The sequence below is a fragment of the Nycticebus coucang genome, chromosome 2 (assembly GCF_027406575.1).
Source record: "Nycticebus coucang isolate mNycCou1 chromosome 2, mNycCou1.pri, whole genome shotgun sequence".
Classification (NCBI taxonomy): domain Eukaryota; kingdom Metazoa; phylum Chordata; class Mammalia; order Primates; family Lorisidae; genus Nycticebus; species Nycticebus coucang.
The window spans coordinates 14,615,073-14,631,790 of record NC_069781.1 but is presented as its reverse complement, the minus strand read 5'-3'; the positions used below and the strand labels follow the sequence as shown (position 1 = coordinate 14,631,790).

Below are 16,718 nucleotides of genomic sequence, written 5' to 3'. Positions count from 1 at the left end.
GTGTACATTCATGATTTTTTTATGCCTCCTGTTACTTTTTGTTTCAGAATACTATGGAGTACAGATATTTTGGTTACATAAATTGATTTTACAGTTTGAGTCAAATTTATCAATGTGCCCATCACCAGTGTAATGTGCATTGGACCCATTAAATGTAAATTGACCCCTCCTCTCCCACTCACTCCCAATTGTTTGCTTTCCATTGAATTTTTACTACCAAATGTGTCCATGGGTGTTGTTCCAATTAATAGTGAGTATTTGTGGTGTTTGTTTTTCCATTCTCCCAATACTTAGAAGAAAGGTCTCCAGTTCCGTCTAGGTTGTTAGAGTTCACCATTTTTTTTAATGGCTGAGTAGTACTAAATGGTATATACATAGAACATTTCATTAATCTACTCATATTCATCTTTGCAATTATGAATTGTGCTGCAATAAATCTTGGAGTGCATGTGTCCTTTGATAAAAGGACATTTTGTCCTTTGTATAAATGCCTAATTGTGGGACTGCTGTATTAAATTGTAAGTCTCCTTTTACTTTTGGGGGGCATCTCCATAAAACGTTCCACAGAAGCTGAACTAGTTTACAGTCCCACCAACAGTGTGTAAAAGTTCCTTTCTCTCTGCATCCACACCAGCATCTTGGTGTTTGGGATTTTTTGATAAGAGACATTGTAATTAAAGGTGATACCTCATTACGGTTTTGATTTGCATTTCTCTGATGGTTAGAAACATTAGGCCTTTTTTCATATGTTTATTGGCCATTCATTATATTAGTCTATCTGCTTCTGAAAAGCTGCTGTTCATAGTTTTTGCCCACAGTTTTATGGGGTTCTTTGATTTTTTTCTTGCTGATTTGCTTGAGCTCTTTATAGATTCTGGCAAATATGTTGTCCCATTCTGGAGGTTATCTATTCATTCTATTGATTGTTTCCTTGGCTGTGCAGAAGCTTTTTTAATTTAATCAGGTCCCATTGTTAATTTTTATTGTTGCTGTGATTGCCTTTGGGGTCTTCATAAATTCATTGCATAGGCCTATGTCTGTAAGTATTTTTCCAATATTTTCTTCTCAAATTGTCATAGTTTCATGCCTTAGGTTTAAGTCTGTTATCCATTGTGAATTAATTTGTATAAGTGGTGAGAGGTGGGGATCCTGTTTCAGTTTTCTACATGTGGCTATCCAATTTTCCCAGCACCAGAAATGAGTGATGCTGGGAACATTGGCTAGCCACATATAGAAAATTGAATATTGTCTGCTTTGTCACAGATGATATAGCAGTATGAGTATGGTTTTATATCTGGCTTTTCTGTTCTGACCCATTTGTCTGTATTTCTGTTCTTATGCCAGTACCATGCTGTTTTGGTTGCTATAGACTTGAGGTATAGCTTGAAGTCTGGTAGAGTGATGCCTCCTAATTTTTCCTTTTTCCTTAAGGTTGCTCTTTTCTGGTTCCATCTGAAGCATAAAATTATTTTTTCTAGATCTGTAAAAACTGACATTGGCATTTAAACAGGTGTTGCATTGAATCTATAGATCATTTTCAGGAGTATAACATTTTAATAATGTTGACTCTGCCAATCCGTGAGCCTGATTTGTTTATATCCTCTGATTTCCTTCCTCAGTAATTAATGGTCCTCCCTATAGAGGTCTTTTATCTCCTTGGTTAAGTATGTTCTTAGGTATTTTATTTTCTTTGCTGCTTTTGTGAAAGGTATGGAGCTTTTGATTTGATTCTCAGCTTGACTTGTTGGTATAGGAATATTATTGATGTGTGTACATTGATTTTTGTAACCTGAGACTCTGCTGAATTCATTTATCAATTTCAGCAGTCTCTTGGCAGAATCTTTGGAGTTTTCTAGATATGACATCATATCATCAGCAAAGAGTGATGCTTTGACCTCTTCCATCACCATATGGACACCTTTGATTTCCTTCCCTTGTCTAACTGCTCTGGCTAGAACCTCCAGCACTATGCTGAATATAAGCAGTGTCAGTGGACAACCTTGTCTAGTTCCAGATCTAAGTGGAATGCTTTTAATTGTTCCCTACTCACTATGATGTTGACTGTAGTTTCATCATATATGGCTTTTTTTTTTTTTGTAGAGACAGAGTCTCACTGTATGGCCCTCAGTAGAGTGCCATGGCATCACACAGCTCACAGCAACCTCCAACTCCTGGGCTTAAGCAATTCTCTTGCCTCAGCCTCCCAAGTAGCTGGACTACAGGCACCTACCACAACACCCGGCATATGTGGCTCTTATAATTTTGAAGTATCTTCCATCTATGCCCATTTTGTTAAGAGTTTTTATCATAAAAGGGTACTGCATTTTGTCAAATTCTTTCTCTGCATCTACTGAGAGGATCATATGATCTTTGTTTTTGCTTTTCTTTCTATGGTGAAACACATTCATAATTTAGGTATGTTGAACCATCCTTCATCCCTGGGGTGAAGCCCACTTGGTTGTGGTAAATTATTTTTTTGATATGCTTATGAATTCAGTTTGCTAGGATTTAATTGAGGATTTTTGAATCTATATTCATAAGGAATATCAGTCTGTAGTTTTCTTGTTGTTGTGTCTTTTACTGGCTTTGATGTCAAGGTGATACTGGCTTCATAGAATGAGTTGGGGAGGATTCCTTGCTTATCAATGTTATAAAATAATTTCTGCAGTATAGGTACCACTTCCTCTTTGTCGATCTGATAAAATTCAGCTATGACACCATACAGTCCAGGACTCTTTTTTGATGGAAGGTTTTTTTATTGCTGCTTCAATTTCATTGCTTGATGTCAGTCTACTTGAAAGTTCTATTTCTTCCTGATTGAACGTAGGAGGTTATGTGTTTCTAAGAATTTGTCCATTCCCTCAACATTTTCTAGTTTGTGTGCACAGAGGAGATTATTACAGTATTCATAGATGATGTTTTGTATTTCTATAGTATCAGTTGTAATATTTCCTTTTTCGTTTCTGAGCTTATTAAGGTCTTTGGCTGTTTTTCATTAATTTAGAAGAGGTTATGTTGATTTCCCTTGTCTTTTCAAAGAACCAACTTTTGTTTCATTGATCTTTTGTATAATTCTTTTGTTATTTATTAGATTTAGTTATTCTCTGGCCTTAGTTATTCATTTTCTTCTGCTAGATTTGGGATGGGTTTGCTCTTCCTTTTCCAATTCCTTGAAATGCTTCATTAGATTGTTGATTTGGAATCTATTTTTCTAATGTAGCCACTTAAGGCTATGAATTTTCATCTTAGGAATGTATTTGCTGAATCCCACAGATTTTGATAATTTGTGTTCCCTTTGTCATTTAATTCAAAGAATCATATGATTTCCATCTGAATTTCCTCCTTGACACAATAATTGTTTCAGAGTAGGTGGTTTAATTTCTATGGGGAGAAGAAAATACACAAGGGCTGGAAAACCTAAGCGAGAGAATACTTGAGGAAAATGTCCTAGATTTCTAGGTCTTGCTAGAAATCTAGTACTAGAACCTCAACGGACTCCTGGGATGCTCATCAATCAGACGCAATCCCTACAATTGGCTATCAAACTGGCCAAAGTTGATGAGGAACTCCTATGCACTATAAGGCAAGAGCATCAAGTATCTTAGAAAGGAAAACCATCAGTCTAATTGTAGACTTCTCAACTGTGACCTTATAAGCCAGAAGGGACTGGAGGCCATTCTCAGTTTTCTTAAACAGGCAGCCTAGAATAATGTATCCGGTAAAAGTAAGTTTCTTATGTAAGGAGAAATAAACTTTCTCGATAAGAAAATGCTAAGGAAATCTGTCTGATAACTTGTATTCCCTTTGTCATTTAGTTCAAAGAATCATCTGATTTCCATCTTAATTCCCTTCTTGACACAATCATTGTTTCAGAGTAGGCGGTTTAATTTCTATGACTTTGTGTAGACTTGAGTGTTTCTGTTGGAGTTGATTTCTAATTTTATTCTACTGTGATCTGAGAAGATACATGATATAATTTCTACTTTTTTAAATTTGTCAAGACATGTAGGAAGTACTGAGATGTGCAGGAAGTACTGATAAGTACTGAGATGTGCATCACACATTACACTGATCAGTACAATAGACATTCACCAGTGTAAAATCATCCAAATGCTAAAGTGCAGAGCCCAGATGAAACAATGGCTCCAGAGGTAAAATAAAACAGTAAAGCTCCACTCAGCAGCATGAACAGAAATCTATTCCATCTATTAATTCTTTCAATAAATGTGAATGCGAGGAAGGCTATGTTAACCATTGTTATAATAATATGTCAAACGGTCTATGAAACCAGTGTATGATGCCCCATGATCATATCAATGTACATAGCTATGATTTAATACAAAATAATAAATAAAAAAATAAAATAAATGTGAATCAATTGAACAACGCTCTTAAGAGACATCAGTTGGCTGAATGGATAAAAAAATATAAAGCCAGCTATCTGCTATCTCCAGGAAATGCATCTAATCTACAAGACACATTCAGACTCAAAGGGAAGGGGTGGAAAACAAAATTCTAGGCATATTCAAATGAAAACAAAACCTTTGTAGCCATTCTTGTATCAGATAACATAGACTTAAAAACAAAAAAGCTAATGTACACAGCTATGGTTTAATAAAAATAAATAAATAAAAAAGAAAGACAAAGGTGGTCATTATATAATGGTAAAAGGAACAACTGAACAAGAAGACAAAATAATCTTAAACAGATATGCACCTACTACAGGTGCACCCAGATTCATAAAGCAAACCCTCCTAAATCTAAACAAAGTGGTAAACAAAAGCATTGTAATAGCCAATGACTTTAGCACCCCACTGACAGAATTGAACAGATCCAACAAGCAGAAAATAAGCATATAGCCAGTGTTGTGATGGGTACCTATAGTCCCAGCTCCTTGGGAGGCTGAGGGAAGAGGATCACTCAAAACCAGGAGTTTGAGGTTGCTGTGAGCTATGATGCCACAACACTCTACCCAGGACAATGACTCTCTCTCTCCCTCTTTCAAAAAAAAAAAGAAAGAAAAAGGAAAAATAAATATAGGACTTAAACGAGACTGTAGAGCAAATTGGAGTCCATTGAGCTTCTAGTACTAGATTTCTAGCAAGACCTAGAAATCTAGGAAATTTTCCTCAAGTATTCTCTCACTTAGGTTTTCTGGCCCTTGTGTATTTTCTTCTCCCCCCTCAGAAATGCCTATGATTCTTATGTTAGGCCTATTACATAATCTCATATTCATTATAGGCCTTGTTTATTTCTCTTATTTCCCTGTTCTTTCTCCTTGACTGACTTATTTAATAAAAAAAGGTTTCTTCTAGCTCTGAGAGTCTTTCTTCTACTTGACCTAGCCTATTCTTAAGACTTTTCACTGTTTTCTGTATTTCCTGGAAAACTTTTTTATTTCTAGAAGCTCTGTTTGATTTTTGTTTAATACTTTCAATTCTTTACTGAATTTCATCATTCATTTCATGCATTGCTTTTGTACTTTCTTTGTGCTGGGTTCTTTCTGTTGTATTTCGTGGAGCTGTCTTACAATCCATATCCAAAATTCTTCATCAGTCATTTCAATATTCTCAGATAGTATTGGTTTCCATTGGTATGGTTATTATTTTCTTCTGGGGGTGTACTGTCAGTCTGATTTTTCATGTACCTAGAGATTATTCACTGTTTCCTTCTCATCTAGAGCAGCTTTTGCTTCTTCTATGACTTTATATACAGTATATAGATGACAAAACTTGAGGCCAGATAACTAAATCACTTCCTTAAGATATTATAACCAGAAATTTCGAAGCCCAGGTTTTAAGTTCAGATTTTAAAGACTCTAAGCCCTCCATAAATCTAGGTCCTGAGAGGACAGTGCAATGAGTGAGCCCTTCAGAAATTTAAATTATGAGAATTTCAAGGAACACTGATTCTTATATTCGTTATTGCACTATGCCAACTACCACCACTACCTCTGCAACTATGAGCAGGAGAGGACCCTGAATGGGGATCCCTGGTATAAAATGGGGACCTCTTCCTCTGGGACAAAAAAAAAGAGATGCTAAAAATTTGGTCAAGTGACAACCAATGAAGGATCTTTAGAAAGGGAAATGAGAACTCAGATAAATTAGGCCACATAGAAGTTCCTAAGGACACATGAAAAACAAGTATTTAACTTAGAAGAAAGCCTAGAGATTTTTAACTATCCCCTTGTTGAATGTTTGTGTTTCTCTTCAGTTTCTTTAATTCTTTTTAAAAATTGTATTTATTTACATCAATAGCTTAAAGGGGTAAAATGGTTATTTTTGTTAACATGGGTAAATTGTACAGTGGTGAAGTGAGGGTTTTGGTGTACTAATCATCCAAATAGCCTACATTGTACCCAATAGGTTATTTTTCATTCTTTACCCCCTACTTTTCCCTTCACAATCTCCAATGTCTATTATTTTACTCTGTATGACCATGGATATCAATAGCTTAACTCCCACTTATAACTCAGAGCTTACTTGTTTTCCCGTTCATGAAATACTTTACATGGGTTGACTTAGGCCTCTAGTTCCATTCATGTTGCTGCTAAAGACATTATTTCATTCTTTTTTAATGGCTGACTGGCATCATGGTGTGTGTCTCTGAGCAGGGGTGCCTCTGTGTGTGTGTCTGCATGCATGTGCGTGTGTATACCACCTTTTATTTATCCACTAAACAGTTGATGGGCATGTAGGTTAACTCCGTAACTTTGCAATTGTTAATTATGCTGCGATGAACTATCTCTCTGTATTTTCTTAAAGTAAATATTATTTTTAAAAGCATAGCAAATGAATACCACTAGGATATTATCAGAAGCATAAGAATAGAGAAGAAGCTGTCTTAATCAAATTGCCCTTTATATCTCTCCCACTCCTTCTCCAAACCTGTCCAGGAAGTCCAGATACATGGAGTTAAAGAATTATAGCAGCAGCAGCACCTCCAGCTTCATCCTCTTGGGCCTCTCTTCCAAACCTCAGCTGCAGAAACCCCTGTTTGCCATCTTTCTTATCATGTACTTAGTCACTGTGGTGGGAAATGTGATCATCATCCTGGCCATCCACTCAGACTCCAGGCTCCAAACCCCTATGTACTTCTTCCTCAGCAACTTCTCTTTCATGGATATCTGCTTCACAACAGTCATAGTGCCCAAGATGCTCGTGAATTTCCTCTCAGAGACAAAGGCTATCTCCTATGTGGGTTGCCTGGTTCAGATGTACTTCTTCATGGCATTTGGAAACACTGACAGCTACCTGCTGGCCTCCATGGCCATTGACCGGCTAGTAGCCATCTGCAAACCCTTTCACTATGATGTAGTTATGAACCCAAGGCGTTGCCTCCTCATGCTGTTGGTCTCTTGCACTATCTCCCACCTGCACTCCCTATTCCGAGTGGTACTCATGTCTCGCCTGTCTTTCTGTGCCTCCCACATCATTAAACACTTTTTCTGTGATACCCAGCCTGTACTAAAGCTGTCCTGCTCTGACACATCCTCCAGCCAGATTGTGGTCATGACCGAGACCCTGGCTGTCATCGTGACCCCATTCCTGTGCATCATCTTCTCCTACCTGCGAATCATTGTCACTGTTGTCAGAATCCCCTCCACAGCCGGAAAGTGGAAGACTTTCTCCACCTGTGGCTCCCACCTCACTATGGTGGTCCTGTTCTACGGCAGTATCATCTATGTTTATTTTAGACCCTTGTCCATGTACTCAGTGGTGAAGGACCGGGTAGCCACAGTTATGTACACAGTAGTAACTCCTATGCTGAACCCTTTCATCTACAGCTTGAGGAATGAAGATATGAAGAAGGGTTTGAAGAAATTAAGGGACAGAATTCATTCATAGAAAGAACAAAATGATGGAAATTCATAATTGGGAGACGACCTAAGTGATTACCAGTTTATCTTTTCTTCCTAACCATTTTTCACATGGCACCCAAAGTGGTCATGAGAAATGGTATTGGATAACAGTAAAATCTTTGGCTGGGAGCAAAACACTTGGTTTCTATCAATGATAATAACCAAATACACATTGAATCCTAGGCTAGATACTGGTAGTAATCCTGATTTCAGGAACACCGTTTCCACCTTCTTCAATATACTGGCAACTCTATAGAAGCTAAAGCTATCTCCAAATAACTTCTTTTTTCCCCCCAAATAACTTCTATAAGCCTAACAATTGTCCACAGTCAAGGAGTTATAAATCCTGTTAATTTTCAAAAAGAAATAAAATGGGTTTCATAGGTAATTGGGTAAGACCTCTTGGAGGAATGACCTGAGGTCATCTTGAAGAATGTACTGACTTTTAACAGATGAAGTTTTAAAAAGATGAGGACATGGGCAGAACATTTCAAATAGTGGAAACCACCTAAGCATATAGAGGCAATAAGCACTTCAATGTGGTTGAGGGACAGTGAAAAGCCTTATGAGACTTGTTCAACCTAAAGGTAAGGAAAATAAAGCTATAAAGATAGAGGAATCTATGGGGAAGATATACTCCCCCCACCAAAACTGAAATGTCACAAGAGTGTGAATACTCATTACCCAAATCCTCTTCCCTTCCCTCTTAATTTCTACTTTCTCTAAACACCTAGCATCCTCCCTAAGATGTCTTTTATATCATGGGAAAAGAAAGTATATCAGTCAGGAAAATCTAGGTTGTGCTATGGAGACAACAGCCCCAAAATCATAGGACCTTAAAACCAAAGGTTTATTTCTCATGACATTGTATGTCCACCACAGAAAAGTGTGAGGGTACTGCTCATTTTAAATACTTAGCAACCCAAGACTCTTATAACCACCTAACCTTCGATAAACCAAACAAGAGTGTCCACTGGGGGAAAGATTCCCTATTCAATAAATGGTGCTGGGAGAATTGGATATCCACATGTAAAAGACTGAAGCTGGACCCATACCTTTATCCACTCACAAAAATTGATTCAAGATGGATAAAGGACTTAAATTTAAGGCATGAAACAATAAAAATCCTCAAAGAAAGAATAGGAAAAACACTGGAAGATATCGACCTGGGGAAAGATTTTATGAGGAAGACTGCCATGGCAATGGCAACAACAGCAATAATAAACAAATGGGATTTAATTAAATTGAAAAGTTCTATACAGCCAAGAAGACAACAACCAAAGCAAATAAACAACCTACCCAATGGGAAAGGATATTTGCATATTTTCAATCAGACAAACACTTAATACCCAAGATCTATAAAGAACTTCAATTAATTCACAAGAAAAAAACCAATAATCCCATACATCAATGGGGAAGAGAGATGAGTAGAACCTTCTCCAAAGATGACAGATGAATGGCCAGCAATCATATGAAAAAATGTTTATCATCCCTAATTATTAGAGAAATGCAGATTAAAACCACCCTAAGATATCAGCTAACCCCAGCGAGAATGGCCTATATCACAAAATCTCAATACTGCAGATGCTAGCATGGTTGTGGAGAGAAAGAAACACTTTTACACTGCTGGTGGGACTGCAAACTAATACAACCTTTTTGGAAGGAAGTATGGAGAAACCTTAAAGAACTCAACCTAGACCTCCCATTTGATCCTGCAAATCCCATTACTGGGCATCTATCCAGAAGGGGAAAAGAAAAAAAACCTTTCATTTTAAAGACACCTGTACTAGGCTGTTTATCACAGCCCAATTTACAATTTCCAAAATGTGGAAACAATCTAAATGTCTTACAACCCAGGAATGGATCAGTAAGCTGTGGTATATGTATACGATGGAATATTATTCAGCCATGAAAAATGGAGATTTTTCAGCATTTGTACTAATCTGGATGGAGGTGGAACATATTATTCTTAGTGAAGCACCACAGGAGTGGAGAAGTATGAATCCTATGTACTCAACTTTGATTTGAAGATAATTAATGACATGGTGGGGCATGGGGGAAGGGGAGAGCAGACAGAGAAGGAGGGAAGGGCAAAGAAGAAAAAAAAAGAAGAAAAGAAAAGAAAACAGTGACTAATCTTTACATAAATTGGTTTTAATTTTGACCAAGTATATTACTTAAACATTAATTTTCAACTCAACATGTTAATATGTTGTTTAGGTTATTGTATCCTCATTTATAAGTGACATATGTTTGTAATTTCTCCTTTATAATATTTTCTCCAACTTTAATGTAAGGTGTACCCAGATCAAGTAGAATGATTTTGATGTATTTCTTCTTTTTCTATTGTCTGTAACATTTAGCATGATCTGTTTTTTGAAATTATCTTTTACTTTTATTTATAAATGTTAGTCATTTTCTGATACTTAAAAAAATAAGAAATTAACTGATGACTCCATACTGAATCTCAGAGTCAAAGCATTCTATAATAGACATACTCTTATTTGACAATGTGAATGTTACTTTCTTTACATTATTATTACTATTGCTTAATATTTTGACATAGCAATTACTGATTCCTTTTCTGAATGTATTTATGTTCATTTGTTCTTTACAAGGTTTTTGTTTCTAATCCTTATCTTAAACATTGTTATCATTATAATATTTTAAGTCTTTTAATTTTGTGAAGGCAAAAAAAAAAAATGGAAACCTAATTAACATGTGTATGTGTAAAATTAAAATTAAAAAAAATGTTTAGCAGCCCAAGAATATGGAGTAGTCATCAATGAAAACATTCTGTCAGAAACAGAAAGACTCTTAAATATACATTCCTTTTTTTGATACAGAGTCTCACTATGTCATCCTTAGTAGAGTGTCATGGCATCACAGTTCGTAGGAACCTCAAACTCTTGAGCTTAAGCTATTCTCTAGCCTCGGCCTCCCAAGTATCTGGGACTACAGGCACACACCACAACACCTGGCTATTTTTTAGTTGCAGTTGTGATTGTTGCTTAGCAGGCCCAGGCCAGGCTCAAACCTGCTAGTCTCAGTGTATGTGGCCGGCACCCTACTCACTGAGCTATAGGTGCCTAGTCAATTCTTAAATATTTTACACTGGCAGCTCAATACTGTGTCCTCAAGTGACCCTCACCTCTTCTGACCAAAAGTCATTGGACAAAACTAATCGCATGACCCCATCCAAACACATGCACACTGCAGCAATGTGCCTCTAAGTAGATATCTAAAAGAATTTGGTGAACAGCAGTAATGACTATTGTGCAAGTATATTAACACACAAACACATCAGTGTCGATTAGTTGCTTTATCATTCATCTTGGATTAAGCTATTGTCAATAGCAATAGTAATATAAGATTTATACTGCATCCTCGGAATTCTTCTGCTTCAATAATTTCAAATTTATCAACCACGAGCTCTTCTGGCTCACAAGCTCATTAATAGCAGAACCTAAAGTTCAGTACAAGTTTTTGGTCTTAAGGATATAGCAAAAGGTATATGAGAGTCCAACAGACCACAGGGACACCTCAGCTATGACCTCAAGCTCCCTGCCATTGCTTTTACTGGTTCCTTCTAGTTATAAGGAAGTAACCAGAAAACCAGAAAAGAAGCCCAATGCAGAAGCCCATCATTCACCACTTTCTTCCAGTGATCACCTGGTTTGGTTTTGAGAATACTCACCTTTTTATTTCTGCCCTTGCACTGCTTTCATCTCTATAGTTCTTTTTCTTAACAAATGTGTGGCAACAAATTCATAAAACATCTTTTATAAATAATCATACAGATTCTATCAAAAGTTCAAACTGAAAGGGAATTCTAGATAACAAGTAATCATGACAGTACATTTTGGAAGGAAAGAGTTCCCAGTCTGGCCCTCAAGTAAGTCCTAAACATCTCAATGAAAGTAAGAGTGTTTTCTCTGTTAGAACATGAGGTGAATTCTTATATGACATCCTGTTATTCTTCCAAAGATATAAGTTGCAGTGGGAAACTTTAGGATTATTTTTGCTTTCCTAACAAGAGAGATTGGAAGTCAACCTGGAAAGTTGCTAATAAGGATTAGTAAGAGGAAAGAAACATCTGATGAAGGTGGATATGATCACATTGGGGAATCTAATCAGGCCTCTGGACATCTTACCACATTTGATGGAATTCTGCTACATAGCTCTTGAGAGTAGACCAGGAATCTCCTTGCTGGCTCCCTCTTCTACTATGTATAGTCCATTTTGCATTTCTATAAAGGAAATACCTGAGAGTAATAAAAAAAAAAAAAGAGGTTTATTTGGCTCATGATTCTGCAGAATGTACAACAAGCATTGTGCTAGCTCCTGCTTCTGGTGTGGGATTCCAGGAGCTTCCAATCAAGGAGAAGGTGAAGAAGACTTACTTGAGGGCCAAACTGGGAATCTTTCCTTCCTTTTTTATTACTCTTCTCCTTCCAGCAAGTGAGGAGGTAGTGACAGACTCTTTCAAACAACCAGCTCTTATGGAAGTGATAACATCTAGAAAGAATGTGTACAATGTGAACTGAGGAGAACCTAGGGAAGAGTGAAGAGTACTTCTGGCATTGAATAGTTTGAGAAACCATTTTCTTTTTTTTTTTTTTTTTTTATTGTTGGGGATTCATTGAGGGTACAATAAGCCAGTTACACTGATTGCAATTGTTAGGTAAAGTCCCTCTTGCAATCATGTCTTGCCCCCATAAAGTGTGACACACACTAAGGCCCCACCCTCCTCCCTCCATCCCTCTTTCTGCTTCCCCCCCCATAAACTTAATTGTCATTAATTGTCCTCATATCAAGATTGAGTACATAGGATTCATGCTTCTCCATTTTTGTGATGCTTTACTAAGAATAATGTCTTCCACTTCCATCCAGGTTAATACGAAGGATGTAAAGTCTCCATTTTTTTTAATAGCTGAATAGAATTCCATGGTATACATATACCACAGCTTGTTAATCCATTCCTGGGTTGGTGGGCATTTAGGCTGTTTCCACATTTTGGAAATGGTAAATTGAGCTGCCATAAACAGTCTAGTACAAGTGTCCTTATGATAAAAGGATTTTTTTCCTTCTGGGTAGATGCCCAGTAATGGGATTGCAGGATCGAATGGGAGGTCTAGCTTGAGTGCTTTGAGGTTTCTCCATACTTCCTTCCAGAAAGGTTGTACTAGTTTGCAGTCCCACCAGCAGTGTAAAAGTGTTCCCTTCTCTCCACATCCACGCCAGTATCTGCAGTTTTGAGATTTTGTGATGTGGGCCATTCTCACTGGGGTTAGATGATATCTCAGGGTTGTTTTGATTTGCATTTCTCTAATATATAGAGATGATGAACATTTTTTCATATGTTTGTTAGCCATTCGTCTGTCATCGTTAGAGAAAGTTCTATTCATGTCTCTTGCCCATTGATATATGGGATTGTTGGCTTTTTTCATGTGGATTAATTTGAGTTCTCTATAGATCCTAGTTATCAAGCTTTTGTCTGATTGAAAATATGCAAATATCCTTTCCCATTGTGTAGGTTGTCTCTTTGCTTTGGTTATTGTCTCCTTAGCTGTACAGAAGCTTTTCAGTTTAATGAAGTCCCATTTGTTTATTTTTGATGTTGTTGCAATTGCCATGGCAGTCTTCTTCATGAAGTCTTCCCCCAGGCCAATATCTTCCAGTGTTTTTCCTATGCTTTCTTTGAGGATTTTTATCGTTTCATGCCTTAAATTTAAGTCCTTTATCCATCTTGAATCAATTTTTGTGAGTGGGGAAAGGTGTGGGTCCAGTTTCAGTCTTTTACATGTAGACATCCAGTTCTCCCAACACCATTTATTGAATAGGGAGTCTTTCCCCCAAGGTAAGTTCTTGTTTGGTTTATCAAAGATTAGGTGGTTGTAAGATGTTAGTTTCATTTCTTGGTGTTCAATTCGATTCCAAGTGTCTATGTCTCTGTTTTTGTGCCAGTACCATGCTGTCTTGACCACTATGGCTTTGTAGTACAGACTAAAATCTGGTATGCTGACGCCCCCAGCTTTATTTTTGTTACTAAGAACTGCCTTAGCTATACGGGGTTTTTTCCGGTTCCATACAAAACGCAGAATCATTTTTTCCAAATCTTGAAAGTACGATGTAGGTACTTTGATAGGAATGGCATTGAATAGGTAGATAGCTTTGGGAAGTATAGACATTATAACAATGTTGATTCTTCCCATCCATGAGCATGGTATGTTCTTCCATTTGTTAATATCCTCTGCTATTTCCTTTCTGAGGATTTCATAGTTTTCTTTATAGAGGTCCTTCACCTCCTTCGTTAGGTATATTCCTAGGTATTTCATTTTCTTTGAAACTATGGTGAAGGGAGTTGTGTCCTTAATTAGCTTCTCATCTTGACCGTTATTGGTGTATACAAAGGCTACTGACTTGTGGACATTGATTTTATATCCTGAAACATTACTGTATTTTTTGATGACTTATAGGAGTCTTGTGGTTGAGTCTTTGGGGTTCTCTAAGTATAAGATCATGTCGTGAGCAAAGAGGGAGAGTTTGACCTCCTCTGCTCCCATTTGGATTCCCTTTATTTCCTTGTCTTGCCTAATTGTATTGGCTAGAACTTCCAGCACTACGTTGAATAGTAAAGGTGACAGAGGACAACCTTGTCTGGTTCCAGTTCTAAGAGGAAAAGCTTTGAGTTTTACTCCATTCAGTAAAATATTGGCTGTGGGTTTGTCATAGATAGCTTCAATCAGTTTTAGAAATGTGCCACCTATGCCTATACTCTTCAGAGTTCTAATTAGAAAAGGATGCTGGATTTTATCAAATGCTTTTTCTGCATCTATTGAGAGGATCATGTGATCTTTATTTTTGCCTCTGTTAATATGGTGGATAACGTTTATAGACTTGCGTATGTTAAACCAGCCTTGCATCCCTGGGATGAAGCCTACTTGATCATGATGAATGACTTTTTTGATGATAAGCTGTAATCTATTGGCTAGGATTTTGTTGAGAATTTTTGCGTCTATGTTCATGAGTGAAATTGGTCTGAAATTCTCCTTTTTGTTTGGGTCTTTTCCTGGTTTTGGTATCAGGGTGATGTTTGCTTCATAGAATGTGTTGGGGAAGATTCCTTCTTCCTCAGTTTTTTGGAATAATTTCTGCAGTACAGGAATAAGCTCTTCCTTGAAGGTTTGATAGAATTCTGGAGTGAAGCCATCTGGACCAGGGCATTTTTTACTTGGAAGCTTTTTTATTGTTTCTTTGATCTCAGTGCTTGAAATTGGTCTGTTCAGGAGGTCTATTTCTTCCTGGCTAAGTCTAGGGAGAGGGTGTGATTCCAAATTTTGATCCATTCCTTCACATTGTCAAATTTCTGGGCATAGAGTTTCTGGTAGTATTCAGAGATGATCTCTTGTATCTCTGTGGGATCAGTTGTTATTTCCCATTTATCGTTTCTGATTGAGGTTATTAGAGATTTTACTTTTCTATTTCTAGTTAGTCTGGCTAATGGTTTATCTATTTTATTTATTTTTTCAAAAAACCAACTCCTTGTTTCATTAATTTTCTGAATGATTCTTTTGTTTTCAATTTCATTGATCTCTGATTTGATTTTGGATATTTCTTTTCTTCTACTGAGTTTAGGCTTAGATTGTTCTTCTTTTTCCAATTCCATAAGATCTCTTGTGAGATTGTTGATGTGCTCTCTTTCTGTTTTTCAAATGTAGGCATCTAAAGCGATGAATTTTCCTCTCAAAACTGCTTTTGCAGTATCCCACAGGTTTTGGTAGCTTGTGTCTTTATTGTTGTTATGCTCAAGGAAGTTAATGATTTCCTGTTTTATTTCTTCCTTCACCCATCTGTTATTCAACAGAAGATTGTTTAATTTCCATGCCTTTGGGTGGGCTTGAGCATTTTTGTTAGAGTTGAGTTCCACCTTTAGTGCCTTATGGTCTGAAAAGATACAAGGTAAAATTTCAATTCTTTTGATTCTGTTGATATTTGTTTTGTGTCCCAGGATATGATCAATTTTGGAGAATGTTCCATGGGGTGATGAGAAGAATGTATATTCTTTATCTTTGGGGTGGAGTGTTCTATATGCATCTATCAAGCATAGTTGTTCTAGGGTCTCATTTAAATCTCTTACATCTTTGTTTAATTTCTGTTTAGAGGATCTGTCCAGCTCTGTAAGAGGTGTGTTAAAGTCCCCTGTTATGATGGTATTATCAGATATCATATTGCTCAGACTGAGTAAGGTCTGCTTCAAGAATCTGGGAGCATTAAATTGGGTGCATAAATATTTAGAATGGAAATGTCTTCTTGTTGTAGTTTTCCCTTGACCAATGTAAAGTGACCATCTTTGTCTTTTTTGACTTTAGTTGCTTTAAATCCACATGTATCTGAAAATAAGATTGCAACTCCTCTTTTCTTCTGAATTCCGTTTGCCTGAAAAATTGTCTTCCAACCCTTGACTCGGAGCTTTAATTTGTCTTTTGAGGCCAGGTGTGTTTCTTGCAGACAGCAAATGGATGGCTTGTGTTTTTTAATACAGTCAGCCAATCTATGTCTCTTCAGTGGGGAATTCAAGCCATTAACATTTATTGAGATAATTGATAAGTGTGGTAGTATTCTATTCGTCTTATTTGGTGAGAGTCCATTGCTTAGTTTTATCTTTTGCATCAGTGTGGAGGTTAGGTTTTGTCCTTTGATTTCTGAGTTCTTTCTTTGCTGCTGATCCATTGTGGTGGTCAGTATGCAGAACAGGTTGAAGTATTTCCTGTAGAGCTGGTCTTGTTGTGGCGAATTTCCTCAATGTTTGTATATCCGTAAATGATTTGATTTCTCCGTCAATTCTGAAGCT

The 16,718-nt window shown here is 36.9% G+C and overlaps 1 protein-coding gene across 1 annotated transcript; it reads left to right on the top strand.

Annotated features, from left to right (window-relative positions):
• Nucleotides 1-6,810: 6,810 nt before the first annotated feature.
• LOC128575220 (olfactory receptor 1L6-like) lies at nt 6,811-7,850 on the top strand. The gene has a single exon (XM_053576706.1). The coding sequence runs from the start codon at nt 6,912-6,914 to the stop codon at nt 7,848-7,850; it is 939 nt and encodes a 312-aa protein (XP_053432681.1). The 5' UTR covers nt 6,811-6,911.
• The last annotated feature ends 8,868 nt before the right edge of the window (nt 7,851-16,718 follow it).

Coding starts and splice junctions, on each gene's coding strand:
- LOC128575220 (XM_053576706.1), top strand. CDS start 6,912: ATGGAGTTAAAGAATTATAGCAGCAGCAGCACCTCCAGCTTCATCCTC.